At 38.5% G+C, this 18,245-nt stretch overlaps 1 protein-coding gene across 2 annotated transcripts in view; it reads right to left on the reverse strand.

Annotated features, from left to right (window-relative positions):
* Positions 1-1,879: 1,879 nt before the first annotated feature.
* The window catches only part of LOC134821243 (LLGL scribble cell polarity complex component 2-like), a 69,690-nt gene continuing 53,324 nt past the window's right edge, over positions 1,880-18,245 (reverse strand). Inside the window, exons 14-30 of one of the 2 annotated variants that reach the window (XM_063831947.1) lie at positions 18,040-18,185; positions 17,804-17,914; positions 17,392-17,565; positions 17,122-17,277; positions 16,826-16,963; positions 16,605-16,712; positions 15,600-15,748; positions 15,230-15,438; positions 14,975-15,070; positions 14,147-14,223; positions 13,809-13,909; positions 11,422-11,443; positions 7,938-8,026; positions 7,212-7,290; positions 4,162-4,313; positions 3,450-3,532; positions 1,880-2,744 (exon numbers count right to left, since the gene is read on the reverse strand). In XM_063831947.1, the coding sequence (XP_063688017.1) occupies positions 3,464-3,532; positions 4,162-4,313; positions 7,212-7,290; positions 7,938-8,026; positions 11,422-11,443; positions 13,809-13,909; positions 14,147-14,223; positions 14,975-15,070; positions 15,230-15,438; positions 15,600-15,748; positions 16,605-16,712; positions 16,826-16,963; positions 17,122-17,277; positions 17,392-17,565; positions 17,804-17,914; positions 18,040-18,185 (1,876 nt within the window). In that variant the 3' untranslated portion in view covers positions 1,880-2,744; positions 3,450-3,463. The remainder of the gene's footprint in view (positions 2,745-3,449; positions 3,533-4,161; positions 4,314-7,211; positions 7,291-7,937; positions 8,027-11,421; positions 11,444-13,808; positions 13,910-14,146; positions 14,224-14,974; positions 15,071-15,229; positions 15,439-15,599; positions 15,749-16,604; positions 16,713-16,825; positions 16,964-17,121; positions 17,278-17,391; positions 17,566-17,803; positions 17,915-18,039; positions 18,186-18,245) is intronic. The other variant, XM_063831946.1, reaches the window with a different exon arrangement.

Genomic DNA, 18,245 nt, shown 5'->3' on the forward strand with positions numbered 1-18,245 from the left:
ACTTTTCTCAGAAAACGAAATTTTCAAATTTTCTATTTCAGCGTGTCCCCTATTTACAACCAATGTTTCATCACAACAGTTTTAGGCTAATTTTTCGTTTTACTTTCGATGACCAATGGTTTGAACGGGTCATTTTCATCAGAACATGTAGTATCTGCCGATGTGACTGTACTTACGCACTTTTCTCAGAAAACGAAATTTCAAATTTTCTATTTCAGTGTGTCCCCTATTTACAACCAATGTTTCATCACAACAGTTTTAGGCTAATTTTTCGTTTTACTTTCGATGACCAATGGTTTGAACGGGTCATTTTCATCAGAACATGTAGTATTTGCCGATGTGACTGTACTTAAGCACTTTTCTAAGAAATCCAAACTATAATTTGTGATTTTGAGGCACTTTCCGAGAAGTTAGGATGATGAAACCTTGTCAGAAGTCTCAAAAGTCGACAAAGTACCTTAGAAACATAGTGGGTGCAGTTTAAATTGTACAGTAGCTAGCCCAGAGCAATTACAGAATTGAAATCTTTAACCTCAATTTGCACAAAATGAACCTTGTGTTACTTAAGCACTTTTGTCAGAAAACGGCAGTGATCACTGTGCTAATTTATAAGCTACGGCTGAGTGTAAGATTGATGTAGATTGCTGCCATGTCGTTTGGAAATGTTATGTTTGTCTGGATTTCGTTTGTGATAAATTGAAATTTTATAGCAAAATGCACCTTTAAAGAGATTTTTGTTTTATTTGTCTCTTGTACAAGGGTGAGTCTAAAGGAATGGAAATTCTGCCACGCGGAAAATGATAACCCGATATGACCACAACCCGAGAAAAAGGCTACCGTTTGCATCGGAAACTCTACTTCGACAGAGACGCGCCCACCTCAACAACAACAAAGCTGGTAACAATTTCATACCCAAATTACGTGTTTGTAACGCGCTTAAACATTGAGCTATGAGAAATTTTCGCTAAAACTAATTTCTTAGATCACATGACGCGCGCGCGCATTCTGGTCTATGCGAATGAATAAAAAATTAATTCGTCGGATGAAAATACTTTACGATCCGTTTAGTTGATCGATTGTCTTCGACAGTACAATCGTCCCCGCACTAATCATGTCGAAAGAGTGAACGTATTCATCTGTGCGCGCTGTGTAGGCCACTACACAGATGAATACGTTCACTCTTTCGACACGTGCGCGCACTCCACGGATGAAAGGAGACATTGGACATACGTATTACGTTCCACTAAAAACGTTAAACTATAAACGCATTTTCCTCTTTATTTTGCCGGCTGGAATAAGAAAGGATATGCAAATTGCAACGTGTAGTATATCAACGACCATGTAGTCAACACTGTCTCACCGGGACCTAATTTTACTTTGAGCATGAGGCATGATCTGTCGCTGTACTTGATTTGGTTTGAATATTTTCCACTTTCACTGGTAACCGATTTTCTTTATATTTCGAATCTGATTTCAGGTCACTTACTGTATGTAGCAGGTAGAAAGAGGGCCTGGCATTGCTGCATAGCTGATATTTCCTGACACGCGAAAAGGGAATTATGCAAATTGCAACGTTTGACATGACCTAACCTGGCAGCATGGGGCGAACTTACAAACGCTCAGAGCCCCTCTCGTCTAGCCTGTACAAATTTAAAATTCTTGGAGAGTGTCGAGTGATTTAATTTAGTGGGACCGTACTATGAAATGTTAGGTCTCGTGATGCGAGACAAAATAAAAGCATATGCATCATTATATCAGCTGTGATCTATTTATCCGTCATTTTTAGTACTATTAGTATTTTACAATTGGGAATCTCATTTGCTAGGCACTGTCGATTTAGTTAACTGGAGAACAATGGAAAGGAATAAAACACGGTATATTTGACAAATTTACATTGCATTTTCCAAGTAACTCGAAGTACAGTGTATAATTGTAACCGAAAAACGTCAGAAAACAGCACTGCTAATAATATCACTATCAGTCGGAACTCTTATAATTTACAGTTTCACGCGCGACTTGGCACGTCACTTCTATTGTAACTTACATCTTGGAGTTTCATTTCATTAAAAATCTGAATCTTAAAACTTAAATGATAAATCATAATCATTAATCTTTAACTGGTCGTATCAAGCCACACTAATTCCTCCTCAAATTGTCAGCTGATCATCTTCAATCATGAGGATCAAACTTAAAATAAAGACGTCTTGTAAATAAGATAATTGATCACGTTGTAGTAAGCTGTATGTTTAACATGCATAATAACTTTAAATTGTTCTGAATAAACCCCATCACCAACCAACGTCCACCTTAAAACTAAAACCATTCAAAAAGAAAATTTTGATCTGATACATAAATTTGTAAGTAAGCAGGGGCTTTTTAAAATAGTCAAAATATTATAAAAATATTAAAACAGCTATTTGAAAGCAGTAATCTGAACCGAAAAAGGCTGTATAGCAATCTACATGACAAGAAATTCACATTCATTGCGCATAACAAAATGACTAGAACTAAATGTGGGAAAAAAGCGGTGCAACAAACGTAAACAGAGAATGATAACATATTATCCTGGAGATGTCCGAATGTCCGGAGTCCTATGCTGGGAGTCCTGGGTCCGGAGTCTAGTGTCCGGCAGCAGCTTGTTCTCTGAGACGTTTAGCATTAGCGCCGAATGACCGGGCGCCCTCCATAAGTGTGGTAGATTTGTTCTCCAGTGTTTCCAACTTCTCACCTCTCTCCTCAGTAGCCTAGCAGGGGGTTTGTTAGCAAATACTAGTGTGTTGTAACCCTGGATACTCAAGTAAAGGCACCAGTTTTTAATATGGGCCAGTGATTCAGCTAAATAAAAACTTAACGATATACATTTTATTTGAATTCAGTGTTTGAAGGTGTTATAACTAATAAACAAGGTTAAATAACAGGAGTGCATTTAAAAATTAAGTTAAGATGGAAGAGCACAATAACTGAGAGGATAGGTTGATACACAAAACATAATTAAAACTGGCTTGGTTGATGTTCCAAAGAGATGTTGGGGATCATCAATTGAGCATGCTCGAAAAGGTATATCGGAAAAGTACGATCCTTGCATAAACAAGACACACCAAGTGCACAAATTAGAGAGAAAAAACGCGAAATTGTTGTAAATTCGTGAAAATAATATTATATGAACCAGGGTAAATAAAGAAGAGCGAAAAAAGGATCAGAAATTTCATGAAACAAATTATATCATGCAGGATTTACAATCTAAATGATCACGATGGATATTTATTGGTATTGGTATTGGTAGAAGCAAAAGACATTACTACTATTATAATTTTGATGTAATGATTGGTTATTAAAAGAGTACATTTCCTTATCTCATAACCTAGATAAGACACCAAGTCTACAGATTTCTTGTTTCACATGCTTTATATATACAGATTACAGACACTGTTGATGCACTCTTTATTTACCCATATTGCAAGGTTTATACACCTTGGAAGGATAGGTTTTGGTGTCGGTTCTTGTTACCCCTATTGCTTGAATACGCAAATTGCTGGAAGATTTTCTGGTTTTAGGGATTTAATGATAATTATTAAATGGTATTATTGTTATTGCTCGATTTAACTCGAGGGCTCCTTAGACCAGCGAGTGTTCGAGTAATGAGATAAACTGCTTAAACAAACCCAATATCACTCAGAGTCAATACCTGTACAGCTAGAGTGAATCTTAACTCCGTAACTCAGCGCCAGTATACTTACTAGACACTATATTCAGAAACAATACCAACGCCCGGTAGAAAGGACACATTAAGTAACACACCAAGACTCAGAAAATACCGTTATTTAAAGTAAAACCAGCCCTAGTTATACTTAGAAGATACCAAACTAAAACCTGGTAAACTCCGGTTACATACAGACTAGATACTTGACAATGATATTGCGCACTACACCTATGTACAGTACATCTATTACTCGCGGCTTATACCCCGGCTTCTCCAACTTCTCCTACAAGTGGTTTAATAACCGTGTCGTTATAATCTCAGTTAGATTAGTTAAGTTTATAAGTTAACTAAATCTTATTTATCCTTAATCATTCATAATGAGCTTAATTTCGATCAGGATATTTTGAATGACCCCAAGGTCTCGTGGTCCCCAATGTTTCAGGTAGTAGAGATTAAATTACCTTGTTGGTGCGATCTAAACTGTTGACAGTAAGTTTAGGTTGGTTGTTGTGATTAGAGTTGCTGACTGGAGGTGGTTTGGGGGGCTGTTCAGCACTCTCCTCAGTCGCTGGTAGATCGTTTATACTGTTCTTACTTCCGGACTTAAAGAACCCTGTGGGAGGTAGGGACTGTGTTGGGGTACTCAGTTGGTTTGTTATTAGGGGTCGTTTATAAATTATGTAATCGCTGAGTGTTAGGGTATTCAGTTGGTTTGTTATTAGGGGTCGTTTATAAATTATGTAATCGCTGAGTGTTAGGGTATTCAGTTGGTTTGTTATTAGGGGTCGTTTATAAATTATGTTATCGCTGAGTGTTAGGGTATTCAGTTGGTTTGTTATTATGGGTCGTTTATAAATTATGTAATCGCTGAGTGTTGGGGTATTCAGTTGGTTTGTTATTAGGGGTCGTTTATAAATTATGTTATCGCTGAGTGTTAGGGTATTCAGTTGGTTTGTTATTAGGGGTCGTTTATAAATTATGTTATCGCTGAGTGTTAGGGTATTCAGTTGGTTTGTTATTATGGGTCGTTTATAAATTATGTTATCGCTGAGTGTTAGGGTATTCAGTTGGTTTGTTATTAGGGGTCGTTTATAAATTATGTTATCGCTGAGTGTTAGGGTATTCAGTTGGTTTGTTATTAGGGGTCGTTTATAAATTATGTTATCGCTGAGTGTTAGGGTATTCAGTTGGTTTGTTATTAGGGGTCATTTATAAATTATGTTATCGCTGAGTGTTAGGGTATTCAGTTGGTTTGTTATTAGGGGTCGTTTATAAATTATGTTATCGCTGAGTGTTAGGGTATTCAGTTGGTTTGTTATTAGGGGTCGTTTATAAATTATGTTATCGCTGAGTGTTGGGGTATTCAGTTGGTTTGTTATTAGGGGTCGTTTATAAATTATGTTATCGCTGAGTGTTAGGGTATTCAGTTGGTTTGTTATTATGGGTCGTTTATAAATTATGTTATCGCTGAGTGTTGGGGTATTCAGTTGGTTTGTTATTAGGGGTCGTTTATAAATTATGTTATCGCTGAGTGTTAGGGTATTCAGTTGGTTTGTTATTATGGGTCGTTTATAAATTATGTTATCGCTGAGTGTTGGGGTATTCAGTTGGTTTGTTATTAGGGGTCGTTCATAAATTATGTTATCGCTGAGTGTTAGGGTATTCAGTTGGTTTGTTATTATGGGTCGTTTATAAATTATGTTATCGCTGAGTGTTGGGGTATTCAGTTGGTTTGTTATTAGGGGTCGTTTATAAATTATGTTATCGCTGAGTGTTAGGGTATTCAGTTGGTTTGTTATTAGGGGTCGTTTATAAATTATGTAATCGCTGAGCGTTGGGGTATTCAGTTGGTTTGTTATTAGGGGTCGTTTATAAATCATGTAATCGCTGAGCGTTGGGGTATTCAGTTGGTTTGTTATTAGGGGTCGTTTATAAATTATGTTATCGCTGAGTGTTGGGGTATTCAGTTGGTTTGTTATTATGGGTCGTTTATAAATTATGTAATCGCTGAGTGTTGGGGTATTCAGTTGGTTTGTTATTAGGGGTCGTTTATAAATTATGTAATCGCTGAGTGTTGGGGTATTCAGTTGGTTTGTTATTAGGGGTCGTTTATAAATTATGTTATCGCTGAGTGTTAGGGTATTCAGTTGGTTTGTTATTATGGGTCGTTTATAAATTATGTTATCGCTGAGTGTTGGGGTATTCAGTTGGTTTGTTATTAGGGGTCGTTCATAAATTATGTTATCGCTGAGTGTTAGGGTATTCAGTTGGTTTGTTATTATGGGTCGTTTATAAATTATGTTATCGCTGAGTGTTGGGGTATTCAGTTGGTTTGTTATTAGGGGTCGTTTATAAATTATGTTATCGCTGAGTGTTAGGGTATTCAGTTGGTTTGTTATTATGGGTCGTTTATAAATTATGTTATCGCTGAGTGTTGGGGTATTCAGTTGGTTTGTTATTAGGGGTCGTTTATAAATTATGTTATCGCTGAGTGTTAGGGTATTCAGTTGGTTTGTTATTATGGGTCGTTTATAAATTATGTTATCGCTGAGTGTTGGGGTATTCAGTTGGTTTGTTATTAGGGGTCGTTCATAAATTATGTTATCGCTGAGTGTTAGGGTATTCAGTTGGTTTGTTATTATGGGTCGTTTATAAATTATGTTATCGCTGAGTGTTGGGGTATTCAGTTGGTTTGTTATTAGGGGTCGTTTATAAATTATGTTATCGCTGAGTGTTAGGGTATTCAGTTGGTTTGTTATTAGGGGTCGTTTATAAATTATGTAATCGCTGAGCGTTGGGGTATTCAGTTGGTTTGTTATTAGGGGTCGTTTATAAATCATGTAATCGCTGAGCGTTGGGGTATTCAGTTGGTTTGTTATTAGGGGTCGTTTATAAATTATGTTATCGCTGAGTGTTGAGGTATTCAGTTGGTTTGTTATTATGGGTCGTTTATAAATTATGTAATCGCTGAGTGTTGGGGTATTCAGTTGGTTTGTTATTAGGGGTCGTTTATAAATTATGTAATCGCTGAGTGTTGGGGTATTCAGTTGGTTTGTTATTAGGGGTCGTTTATAAATTATGTTATCGCTGAGTGTTGGGGTATTCAGTTGGTTTGTTATTATGGGTCGTTTATAAATTATGTAATCGCTGAGTGTTGGGGTATTCAGTTGGTTTGTTATTAGGGGTCGTTTATAAATTATGTAATCGCTGAGTGTTGGGGTATTCAGTTGGTTTGTTATTAGGGGTCGTTTATAAATCATGTAATCGCTGAGGGGGAGGAGGGGGTTTCTGAATATGATTACGCTAGTGTAATGTTTGCACAATATGTAAAACTGATTACGGAGGGGGGAGGATTGCAAATTGATCATCAACAAGTAATTGCGTAATATGTGAACGACCCTAATATAACAGCACAATAAAATTACTGAGTCAAGTAAAAATATGCTGTGATTAATTTTTGATTTATATGAAATTTAATCGTGATTTACAGAACCATTGAGAAATAACCAACCTAGGCCGGCGTTCTTGACACCCTCAAAAGCTTCAACTAGCGAACTGCGGCGTCGACCACTACGAGATCCTGACTCACTCTAAATATAATGTATCGTTAATATATTCAGTTATGCTACAAGTTAATAAAACCTGAGATTGAGTAGCATAAAAAGTTATATCTATATCGGAGTGACGTAGTTGAAAATTTTGAACAAACCAATATATGGATTTCTATTTTTAATCGCATAAAATTCTGATGAGAATAATTTCGAATCTACTGAAAGATTTTGCCGTTTGGTTAAAGCTCATGACATGGCAAGTCTGGCTCCAAAAGTTCAGGAAGCTGGTAAAACAAATTCCTGCCAGAACATACCAACATGCCAACATACCAACATGCCAACATACCAACATACCCACATACCAACATACTAACATACCAACATACCCACATACCAACATACCAACATACCAACATACCAACATGCCAACATACCAACATACCAACATACCAACATACCAACATACCAACATACCAACACACCAACATACCAACATACCAACATACCAACATACCAACATACCAACACACCAACATACCAACATACCAACATACCAACATACCAACATACCAATATACCAACATACCCACATACCAACATACCAACATACCAACACACCAACATACCAACATACCAACATACCAACATGCCAACATACCAACATACCAATTATCTAATAAACCTACCTGTTTGTCTAAGTCACTATCCATGCTGCCCTCAGGACTAAACAACTCTGGAGATGCGGGATAGTCTGCGTCTGATCTGTCAGCTAGAGCTGTAAAATTAGAGGTTACAAGGTTGCAGGTTTGTAAAATTATAGGTTACAAGGTTGCAGGTTTGTAAAATTAGAGGTTGCAAGGTTGCAGGTTTGTAAAATTACAGGTTACAAGGTTGCAGTTTTGTAAAGATATAGGTTACAAGGTTGCAGGTTTGTAAAATTACAGGTTACAAGGTTGCAGGTTTGTAAAATTACAGGTTACAAGGTTGCAGGTTTGTAAAATTATAGGTTACGAGGTTGCAGGTTTGTAATATTATAGGTTACAAGGTTGCAGGTTTGTAAAATTATAGGTTACAAAGTTGCAGGTTTGTTAAATTATAGGTTACAAGGTTGCAGGTTTGTAAAATTACAGGTTACAAGGTTGCAGGTTTGTAAAATTACAGGTTACAAGGTTGCAGGTTTGTAAAATTATAGGTTACGAGGTTGCAGGTTTGTAATATTATAGGTTACAAGGTTGCAGGTTTGTAAAATTATAGGTTACAAGGTTGCAGGTTTGTTAAATTATAGGTTACAAGGTTGCAGGTTTGTAAAATTACAGGTTACAAGGTTGCAGGTTTGTAAAATACAGGTCACAAGGTTGCAGGTTTGTAAAATTATAGGTTACGAGGTTGCAGGTTTGTAATATTATAGGTTACAAGGTTGCAGGTTTGTAAAATTATAGGTTACAAGGTTGCAGGTTTGTAAAATTACAGGTTATTAAGTTGCAGATTTGATTGTATCTTAGTTAGTTAGAAATAAGATATTCTTTGTAGAATAGCTCAAGGAAGTCTAAACGTGTGGTGAAACGTGATTGGAAAAAGAGGGGTTAAATATGGAATAAATAAATCTTTTCATAGACTCGACTACAACTGAGCCGAGGAAGCAAGCGACTTAGCTCGTATCAACGATAAGCCCCTGCTACGAACTAATTTAGGAACAGAACACAACCAGAATACAACCAGCTTGCAACTGAACTAAAGAATCCCATACGGTTTAAATAAGCTTGATATGTGGTAAAGTAGTATCAATTCCAAGTAGTTTCACTGCTCGGTATTTATTTCAGGCTGAGTAATGCAGTGAAATGTTAATCTAACTCAAAAATCAATTTAATGCCCTACCACTGTCGGTAGCTCAAATACTAGATCAGCTCCCAAAGAGAAATTTGACATTATTAAGAAAAATAAAACTTAATATTTCAGGAGCAGAACTCAATGTTGCAAATTGGGACAACTTTTAAAGTCCGAGGAGTGTTAAACGCGAGGGTATTAGACTAAACAAAAAAGAGTAATCAAAATACGCCGTTTAACAAACTCGTGAAAAATCAAATGTTACCCAGACCAGAAGTGACTGCAAATTGTAAAATAACAGACAATGCAAAAGATATATTTAGATATCATGTCCTGACTACACGGGAGTAGCACTGACTGGGAGCCGGTTCAAAACAATGTTTTGAGTAGAAGCTGTGACGTCACGATGCGCTTCCAATCATATTACGAGTATTAGCACGTGCTCCCAGCGCCGCTACCAAGAAACATGTTGAATTGGAGCACTTTAGCACGTGCTTCGTGTGGACAGAAAGGGAGGGAGCACGGATGACGGTCGAGACAACTCTCGTTACTACTTCAAACTTTATTAATGCTTATTATAAAACTAAGTATAGTTTTGAGCATTATATCTGACTGCCTCCATGACATCAGCTCTATAAACTTTAAAAGAACAAAACCAAAAAACATTTAGATGGTGCGTTCTGGCCATTTATCATCTAATAAAATATATAAACTAATGAAAGATATAACTCCGGCCAAGGGGTTCATGATTGGTTGACCATGATCACGTGACGATTTTCACTTCATTAAATGAATGGTGGAATGAAGCACCTCAGAGATTGCATCGAGACAGGTTCATTTCACATGAACGGTAGAGCTGGAGGGTTACTAATTGGAGGGAGGGGACACACCTGTTCTCATATTCAGAATATTACAGTTTGAGTTGTGCACAGGACAATAGGCTAATAGCTATGAGAAGACCTAAACTAAGGACTGACAAGACAAGGGACAATAGTGGGGTAACTGAGGGTACACTTCAAAATGAAACACAACTCGGTCCTCAATAATCAAGCTTACTGAGCTTGATTATTGAGGAGGAATAAAGCTCTGGCAGCTAAGTTTCCGGTAAGTTTGGTCGAGTGAAGGCACGCCCCAACCTGAAGTATCACACACACATGATAATGGTTTTAAGCTAATATGGGGCCTGAGCAGCAGCTGGCAGGGGTGCGACCTGTACAATTACTTGCTATATGTAGCACACTTTAGTAAAGCTTCACTACTCTTGGGGTATGATTAAAGAATCTTTTGTTAAAAATACAGTCGAAATATGCTGGATTCAGGTATAAGACTAAGGAGGTAAGTTCTTAAAATAGTGGTGTAACAAAACTACCCTGCCCCAAGGATCCGCCCGACACCGACATTTTCTCTCAAATGGTATACATAATGAGAGCAAAGACACTGTAATCTCAAGACAAACCAGCCGCCATCTGCACCTAATGATTCTGAAATTAAGTCACGTGGTCATGCCTCAACGAGATCATCACGTGACTTTTATTTTTGTGATAGGCAGCTAATGGTAATATGGTTCCCGTGATTGGCTGAAAATGCGCACGTGATTCTCTTAAAATTCGTTAATTGTTACAGGCAGGTAAACGTTCTTGAATCTCGAGTCGGTCAAACAAAATCGGTTTTTATCATGAAAGGGAATACCTTTTGGTGCCCATCCAGGGAAATGACCGAGCAACCTGTCACAATGGAAATACTTGGCACTCAGCCAGGAAATCATAATCAAGACTCACATAGTGGGGATCAAATAAGTTGTTATAACACACGCACAAAAAATGTTTTTACAGAAGTGGACCAGAGAAGAAGAAGAAGAAGAAGACGGCATATTTGCTACTTCTACCACCGCTACAGGCAAGCTGTCAAACAAGTACTGCGAGGTGAGCATGATCGGTGAAGTTTTGGCGCTGTCATTATAAAACTAATACGAACTCTAATAACAGTGTCTGGTGCATTAAATTTTAAATTGGACAGAAAAATAGGACAGGTAGTTTAATACTCCGAGGGATCATAATTGCGAATCATACAATATCGCACGAATAAAATCGTTAAAAATACCTGGATTTTATCATTGGTCTATTTTAATAGCTTTCAGTCGACGATCCTTTTAAGAAATTATCAAATCTGCTTTTAATGCACAACTGCTCAAAACGGCATGATATTATACAATTGATTCTAATATTGATATTCGATACCGAAAACAGATAAATATGATAATATTAGTATGCATTACATTTATCATATTATATATTTATCATATTATATTTATCTTAAACTGTTAAAGTCTTTAAGATTGTAACTTACCGAGGTTGGGCTCATTTGTATTCTGAAATAATAATTATCATTAGTATCCACAAAAATTTCAACAAAACCAGGAAACAATATAAAAACTATTTCTGTAAAGTAGCAAGTGTTTAGTGAGCTTAATGCCTGATGAAATGAGTAATTTCAAAAATTGTAGACTTTTCAATCATGAAGAGCTGTTGAAAGTATAAGGAATCCCAGAAGCAAAACATGGGAAACAGACAAGAAAATAAACACAAATTCCTATCTAGCGTATTTTAAGAAGTATGTAATTCTGTGGAAAGAACCCCGGCACCACAAATTGTAATTTGTATCGGTACTGACACTGGTAACCGTTGGTAACCGCTGGTAACAGACGCTGGTAACCGTTGGTAACCGCTGGTAACAGACGCTGGTAACAGACGCTGGTAACCGTTGGTAACCGCTGGTAACAGACGCTGGTAACAGACGCTGGTAACTGCTGGTAACAGACGCTGGTAACCGTTGGTAACCGTTGGTAACCGCTGGTAACAGACGCTGGTAACAGACGCTGGTAACTGCTGGTAACAGACGCTGGTAACCGTTGGTAACCGCTGGTAACAGACGCTGGTAACAGACGCTGGTAACAGACGCTGGTAACCGTTGGTAACCGCTGGTAACAGACGCTGGTAACAGACGCTGGCAACTGCTGGTAACCGTTGGTAACCGCTGGTAACAGACGCTGGTAACCGTTGGTAACAGACGCTGGTAACCGCTGGTAACAGACGCTGGTAACCGTTGGTAACAGACGCTGGTAACCGTTGGTAACCGCTGGTAACAGACGCTGGTAACCGCTGGTAACAGGCGCTGGTAACCGTTGGTAACCGACGCTGGTAACCGTTGGTAACAGCTGGTAACAGACGCTGGTAACCGTTGGTGACAGACGCTGGTGCCTGGTAACCGTTGGTAACAGACGCTGGTAACCGTTGGTAACAGCTGGTAACAGACGCTGGTAACCGTTGGTGACAGACGCTGGTGCCTGGTAACCGTTGGTAACAGACGCTGGTAACCGTTGGTAACAGCTGGTAACAGACGCTGGTAACCGCTGGTAACCGCTGGTAACCGCTGGTAACAGACGCTGGTAACCGTTGGCAACAGACGCTGGTAACCGTTTGTAACAGACGCTGGTAACCGCTGGTAACCGCTGGTAACATACGCTGGTAACCGTTGGTAACCGCTGGTAACAGATGCTGGTAACAGACGCTGGTAACTGCTGGTAACAGACGCTGGTAACCGTTGGTAACCGTTGGTAACCGCTGGTAACAGACGCTGGTAACAGACGCTGGTAACTGCTGGTAACAGACGCTGGTAACCGTTGGTAACCGCTGGTAACAGACGCTGGTAACAGACGCTGGTAACCGTTGGTAACCGCTGGTAACAGACGCTGGTAACAGACGCTGGCAACTGCTGGTAACCGTTGGTAACCGCTGGTAACAGACGCTGGTAACCGTTGGTAACAGACGCTGGTAACCGCTGGTAACAGACGCTGGTAACCGTTGGTAACAGACGCTGGTAACCGTTGGTAACCGCTGGTAACAGACGCTGGTAACCGCTGGTAACAGGCGCTGGTAACCGTTGGTAACCGACGCTGGTAACCGTTGGTAACAGCTGGTAACAGACGCTGGTAACCGTTGGTAACAGACGCTGGTAACCGTTGGTAACAGACGCTGGTAACCGTTGGTAACAGCTGGTAACAGACGCTGGTAACCGCTGGTAACCGCTGGTAACCGCTGGTAACAGACGCTGGTAACCGTTGGCAACAGACGCTGGTAACCGTTTGTAACAGACGCTGGTAACCGCTGGTAACCGCTGGTAACATACGCTGGTAACCGTTGGTAACAGGCGCTGGTAACCGCTGGTAACCGCTCAAAGTAAAATAAAACAAAGGAGGGGTGTGCCGTAATAGTAGAGAGTTTTGGAGGTTACAGTGCAATTAGATCTCATACTGTAGGAGCTGTATTTGTATATAATCAATATTAATCTAACATGTCGCCAATTAACTTGCAAGCAATATTACTTTGTTGACTGGAGCGGGGATTATTAGTTTATTAAAGCACCTCCAAGTAGTACAGCTGCACGTATTACTGTACGTGTTACTGTACTGTTACTGTACTGTTACTGTACGTGCCTTGGTGACACTACTTACTTACTTATGTTACTGACTACACAGTGCAAAAAAAATTGCGTTAGCATTGACACAGTTTTGCGGCTAAATTAAGATTTCATATACATGTGACTATATTTAAACGAGGCAGGCACCGCTGTCCAGTGTCCACTCCATTGCTAAATTCTGCATAAAATAATAATACCAAATTGGGCCACGCAAACTAAATTCTACAGAACCCAAACCCATTTCTCGATCTACTTACATTGTTGTTTGGATATTCGATGAGGGTTTCTGTAAAACCTTCCGACTTTTCGACCTCCTCTCTTTGTTCAAGTCCAGGTACGGTTCCTTTACCCTTTTCAACTGAAAATTGAAATTCAAGTTTTTGTTCTAAGCAATTGCTAGAAATCGTTACACAGGCTATGAATGTTTGGAAGTCAAACGTAGATTAATGGATATAATCCTTTTAAACTTAAAGCGTTATAAGTGTCTTAATTTTTAAGTTTCCGAGTAATATAAGAATACAAGACAATTTTTTAAATTATTAGAAAAACATTATAAGAAAATAAAAGAAAATACCAGTAATTTAAGAAAACTTACACAATTTGTTACGGTCGAATTTAATCTTTTTCCTGTGAACCGGATCAGCGAAAGGTATTGACCAGGAATCAGGAGGCCTGTAATAATTGATATTATTATTATAATATCATGTTATTAGTAGAGCCAGAGGAAATATATATTTTGGCGCGCATTTAATATATATCAGATTTAATGAGATTGCAATTTGTATCACTGTTGAAAGTGTGTGGCGGTTCCTCCGCCCTGCCGGATGCGCCAAGTGATAGCTTGTTATTATATGATTTACGTCCTTAGTTTTTGCTAGTTGGCCCCTTTTTATGATATTATTACCCCCTTTTGCACAGTTCTTCAGGAGTGTTTCCCTTCATGTTTTCTGTTCCTTAGACCAAACAGGGGCGTGAGCTGCCCGCCCTAGCTACGGTACGAGAAGCAGCGGCAGTGTGTGATCCGGTTATAAAGAGTGTTCTTGGAACAACAGCACTCTGCTTGGCTGCACTGTGACAGTGGGAGAACATTAGTTCATGTCACCTAACGCCCGCTTAACCTTGGCAGCCCCAAGGCATCTGGTTACTTACAGTTCAGTTACTTTATTTCACCAGGTCTACCTAAGGATCAATTATTCTTTGGTGGGGTTTCACTTCTGGTATTGGCTTCATTCCCGTTCCTTTTCCTTATTCTTTATACTTATTTTTTATATAGTTTAATGAGATAAATATATTTTTCACATTGAAAATTAGTGCGCCAAATATGAAGTAGTTGTGCGCGAACTTTTCATTGTAAAAAATCCATTGTGTGCGTGTTAGGTTGTGTTATAAGTTGTGTTATTAGGTTGTGAGTTGCCAAACTTACAAGAAGGCTTCAGCTACGGTTATCCACTGGATTTCTGAAGCGTTAAAGAGATACACAGCGTACCCATTCTTAGCCATCGTCAAACTCATAATTCCTCTGTAACGGAGAAACATGTGTGAGGGAATGTCTTTTAAGCTGTTAGGTATTCTTATCTTTATTGTAATATTAAAACTTCAAAACAGATAATTATAGTAACCACTCGTTAGTATTTTCGCGGAAAAATAGAAGCCTAAAGTTGATTAACATAAATCGTACTTAGCGTCATCGACCGTCATACATCTAGCGTTCTTAGCCATAACTTTGAGATGAGGTAAGCTGTATATGTTCAAATCTCCGGAAGTTTTCAAGCATACCAGAGCAGCTGCATTCCTGAAGGTCATCACGAAGGCCTTCCTGAACACTTCACCATCCTGTAGACGATCTTTTCTCACAGTTAAACTTGAGGGCAGCTCAATCACTTTTACCTGGAGTATACAATTATTATTTTACATTAGCCAGGCTTTAGAAATGTTTCGTCGTTGCTAAAGTTTAAACGGCAAACGAATAATGATGCGAATCGGCTGTTTCCGTAATTTAGACAAATCCAAAGAACTGCAACTCAATGGTCTCCAAATGACAACGTTACCTGGCAAGTTGAAACCACGACAAAGAAATGCGGTTGTTCTCTTGCTGCTTCTAGTGGTATCTGATTGTGTTCAGGCAGCATCTTACCCTCCTTGTCCACAAATCCCATGAAAATGATCGCATCCGTGTGATGAATCGACATCTGACCAACTGAGGAATCCTAATTATCTATCTTATTAGTTATTGGTTGTTTTTGAGAATATTTAATCATGTAAAGAATAAATGTTTAATGCAGCAAGAATGGATAATTCGCTTAGATTTGTTCCATTTGCAAAAAGAGATGTCTAAATGATAGTTTTCACAAAGCAGTGGCGAAATTGCGAAAAGCGTAGTCCAGTGATAAGCTGCTAATAGCATGAGGACTCCAGCCACGGAGAAAGTCTGGCGGTCTCATCATTTGTATACACGAAATCAAGAGTTTTTAACAGTTTGGATCAAATAGAACACTGTACGTGGTGTATCACAAGATAAGGGCACTAATTCAACAGTCGACCACGTGACCAGCCAGCCACGTGACACTTAATAATCAGGGTGTGAAATTATCATAACTATTTCAAAAGTACTGTAGATGGGGATAATCGAGTGGCTGAAGGATTGTTGATCGACTGTTAAAGTAGCGATGGCAAGATGTGTAGAACAACCCAATGGCCTGGGAAATTAACCTTGAAATTATATTTTTTCTTCCAAAACAATCATAACAAGCACAATTCTCTGGTTTAATTTGAAAAGACCAGCAAATTTCTCAACTGAAGGGCACAAAACCGAGCTTTACCAGAATCGATGTTTTTTGAGAAATGCAACCGCTTAGATACTGAAAGTGAAAGTGAAAGTGTTACCGAAAGTGATAGCGAAACGTTATCACTTTCGGTAACCTGGGGTTTAGATTTACAAACCACATGGTTCATATTGATTTTATGAATATATGGAGGAAGGACAATAATTGGGAAGTTCTACTGAGTAGCAGTGGGAAAGGAAGCAAGATCAGCCGCTTGTCATGGCAACTTACTTGGTGTCAAGGTAACGCCGTCGTGTCTGTTCCTCCCGACATCAAGTTTGTAACATTGCATCCTGCCACTTCCCAAGCCAGCCCACAGCGTTTTGATAGGTTGTTTAACTGGTATAATTTATCGGTTTAATTATTCAAATTTATTAGATTAATACAAAAATGTGTTCTATATGCGATTGGTAAATTTATTAACTACAAAGATATGATAATTTATGTCTTACAGCTAGGATCAGGCGGGAAAGTTTCAGCAAACACAAGTGATATGACTCTGGATTTCTTGTAGATTCCAGACTTGGTGTCATCAGCGTTTTCAACTGCCTGTACGTTGTCGTTCTGACCAAGATTCCGTCTTGATTGTCCTGTTTTGGAATTATTTTAAGTGATGTGATAAAAGTTACAGACAATAATTTCTACGCTTTTTGTAAAAGGAACTCTAACAAAGAGCTTCAAACCTAAGGGGATCTCAAAATATTCACTTAAAGGGTCAGGTAGCATACCGCATAAGATAGATTTTTACCTAATCTTGATTTTCTAGTACTATTGCCACCAAAGTTGCTCTTTGCAGACCCTCTCTGCGGTTGAACTGGAGGTGATTTTAAGGATTTCATGGATTGTCTGGAAGAAGCGTTGGTGCCCTTTTCCGACTTTGTCCGTCTCACACTACTTGAGGACCCTGCAGCAGATTATGTTAAAGATTTAAAAACAAAAACTGAGGTTGGGCACCATGTAAATCAAGCAGGTGAATGCACTGTAGATATGTAAAAAAACCAGTTGATTTGAAACATACCACCGCGTTTGGAAGATCGGCTCTGACGAACACTGAATGTTCTCCGGAGTTTTTCGCCTCTGGTCATGTTAGAGAAGGGCTGACTTTGTAGGGGATCTGATTTGTCTAGCGTACACGTGGCGAATATTATTTTGTGGGTAGTGATATCTACTATAGCTAGCCCGTATAGAGTACCTGAAGAGAACAACAAATAAATAGCAATTAAATAGCAATTAAATAAGTATGTCTAAATATTACGTAAACATGCATACAGACTTGTCAGTGGTTGTTTCACCAATTATAATGCCGTTTTCCTCAAAATACCATACAATTCATAGTATACGTTAACAAGATTATAGTCAAGGAACTTAAGAACATAAGTAGAGACATGTTCCATATATTAAACATTTTATTATACTTTTAAAATATTTACCGAGAGCTAATAAGCCAGCACTAGGATTGAGTGCCATGGTTAGGATGGGGGTGGGTGGGTAAACTTTTATACACAAGTCTGGTTGTAATCCTGCTTCGAAATGTATCACAGCTGAAATTATAGGTGTTGGTTTAGATGATACTATCATACCTTGGTCCTTGAGAATAAAATTGTAAATTGTCCGATGAAATGAATCAAAACCAAAACTTTTTTATAAATTATGAATATAAATGAACCTGAGTGAGTTTTGTCTTCAGTTGGTTTATTAGGTTCAGTAGACGGAGAAAGGTCGATATTACAGATGGGAGTTTCTAGCTTCCTTATGCCAGGGTTAAACTTAAACTTGTATATTTCTCCTTTCTTATTGGCCGCACATAAGATCCTGAACAAGATGGTTAGTTGAAATGCCAGACATGAATAAAAAACAAAATAATTCAGTTCC

This window comes from Bolinopsis microptera, chromosome 9, assembly GCF_026151205.1.
Source record: "Bolinopsis microptera isolate Bmic1 chromosome 9, MBARI_Bmic_1.0, whole genome shotgun sequence".
NCBI classification, from domain to species: domain Eukaryota; kingdom Metazoa; phylum Ctenophora; class Tentaculata; order Lobata; family Bolinopsidae; genus Bolinopsis; species Bolinopsis microptera.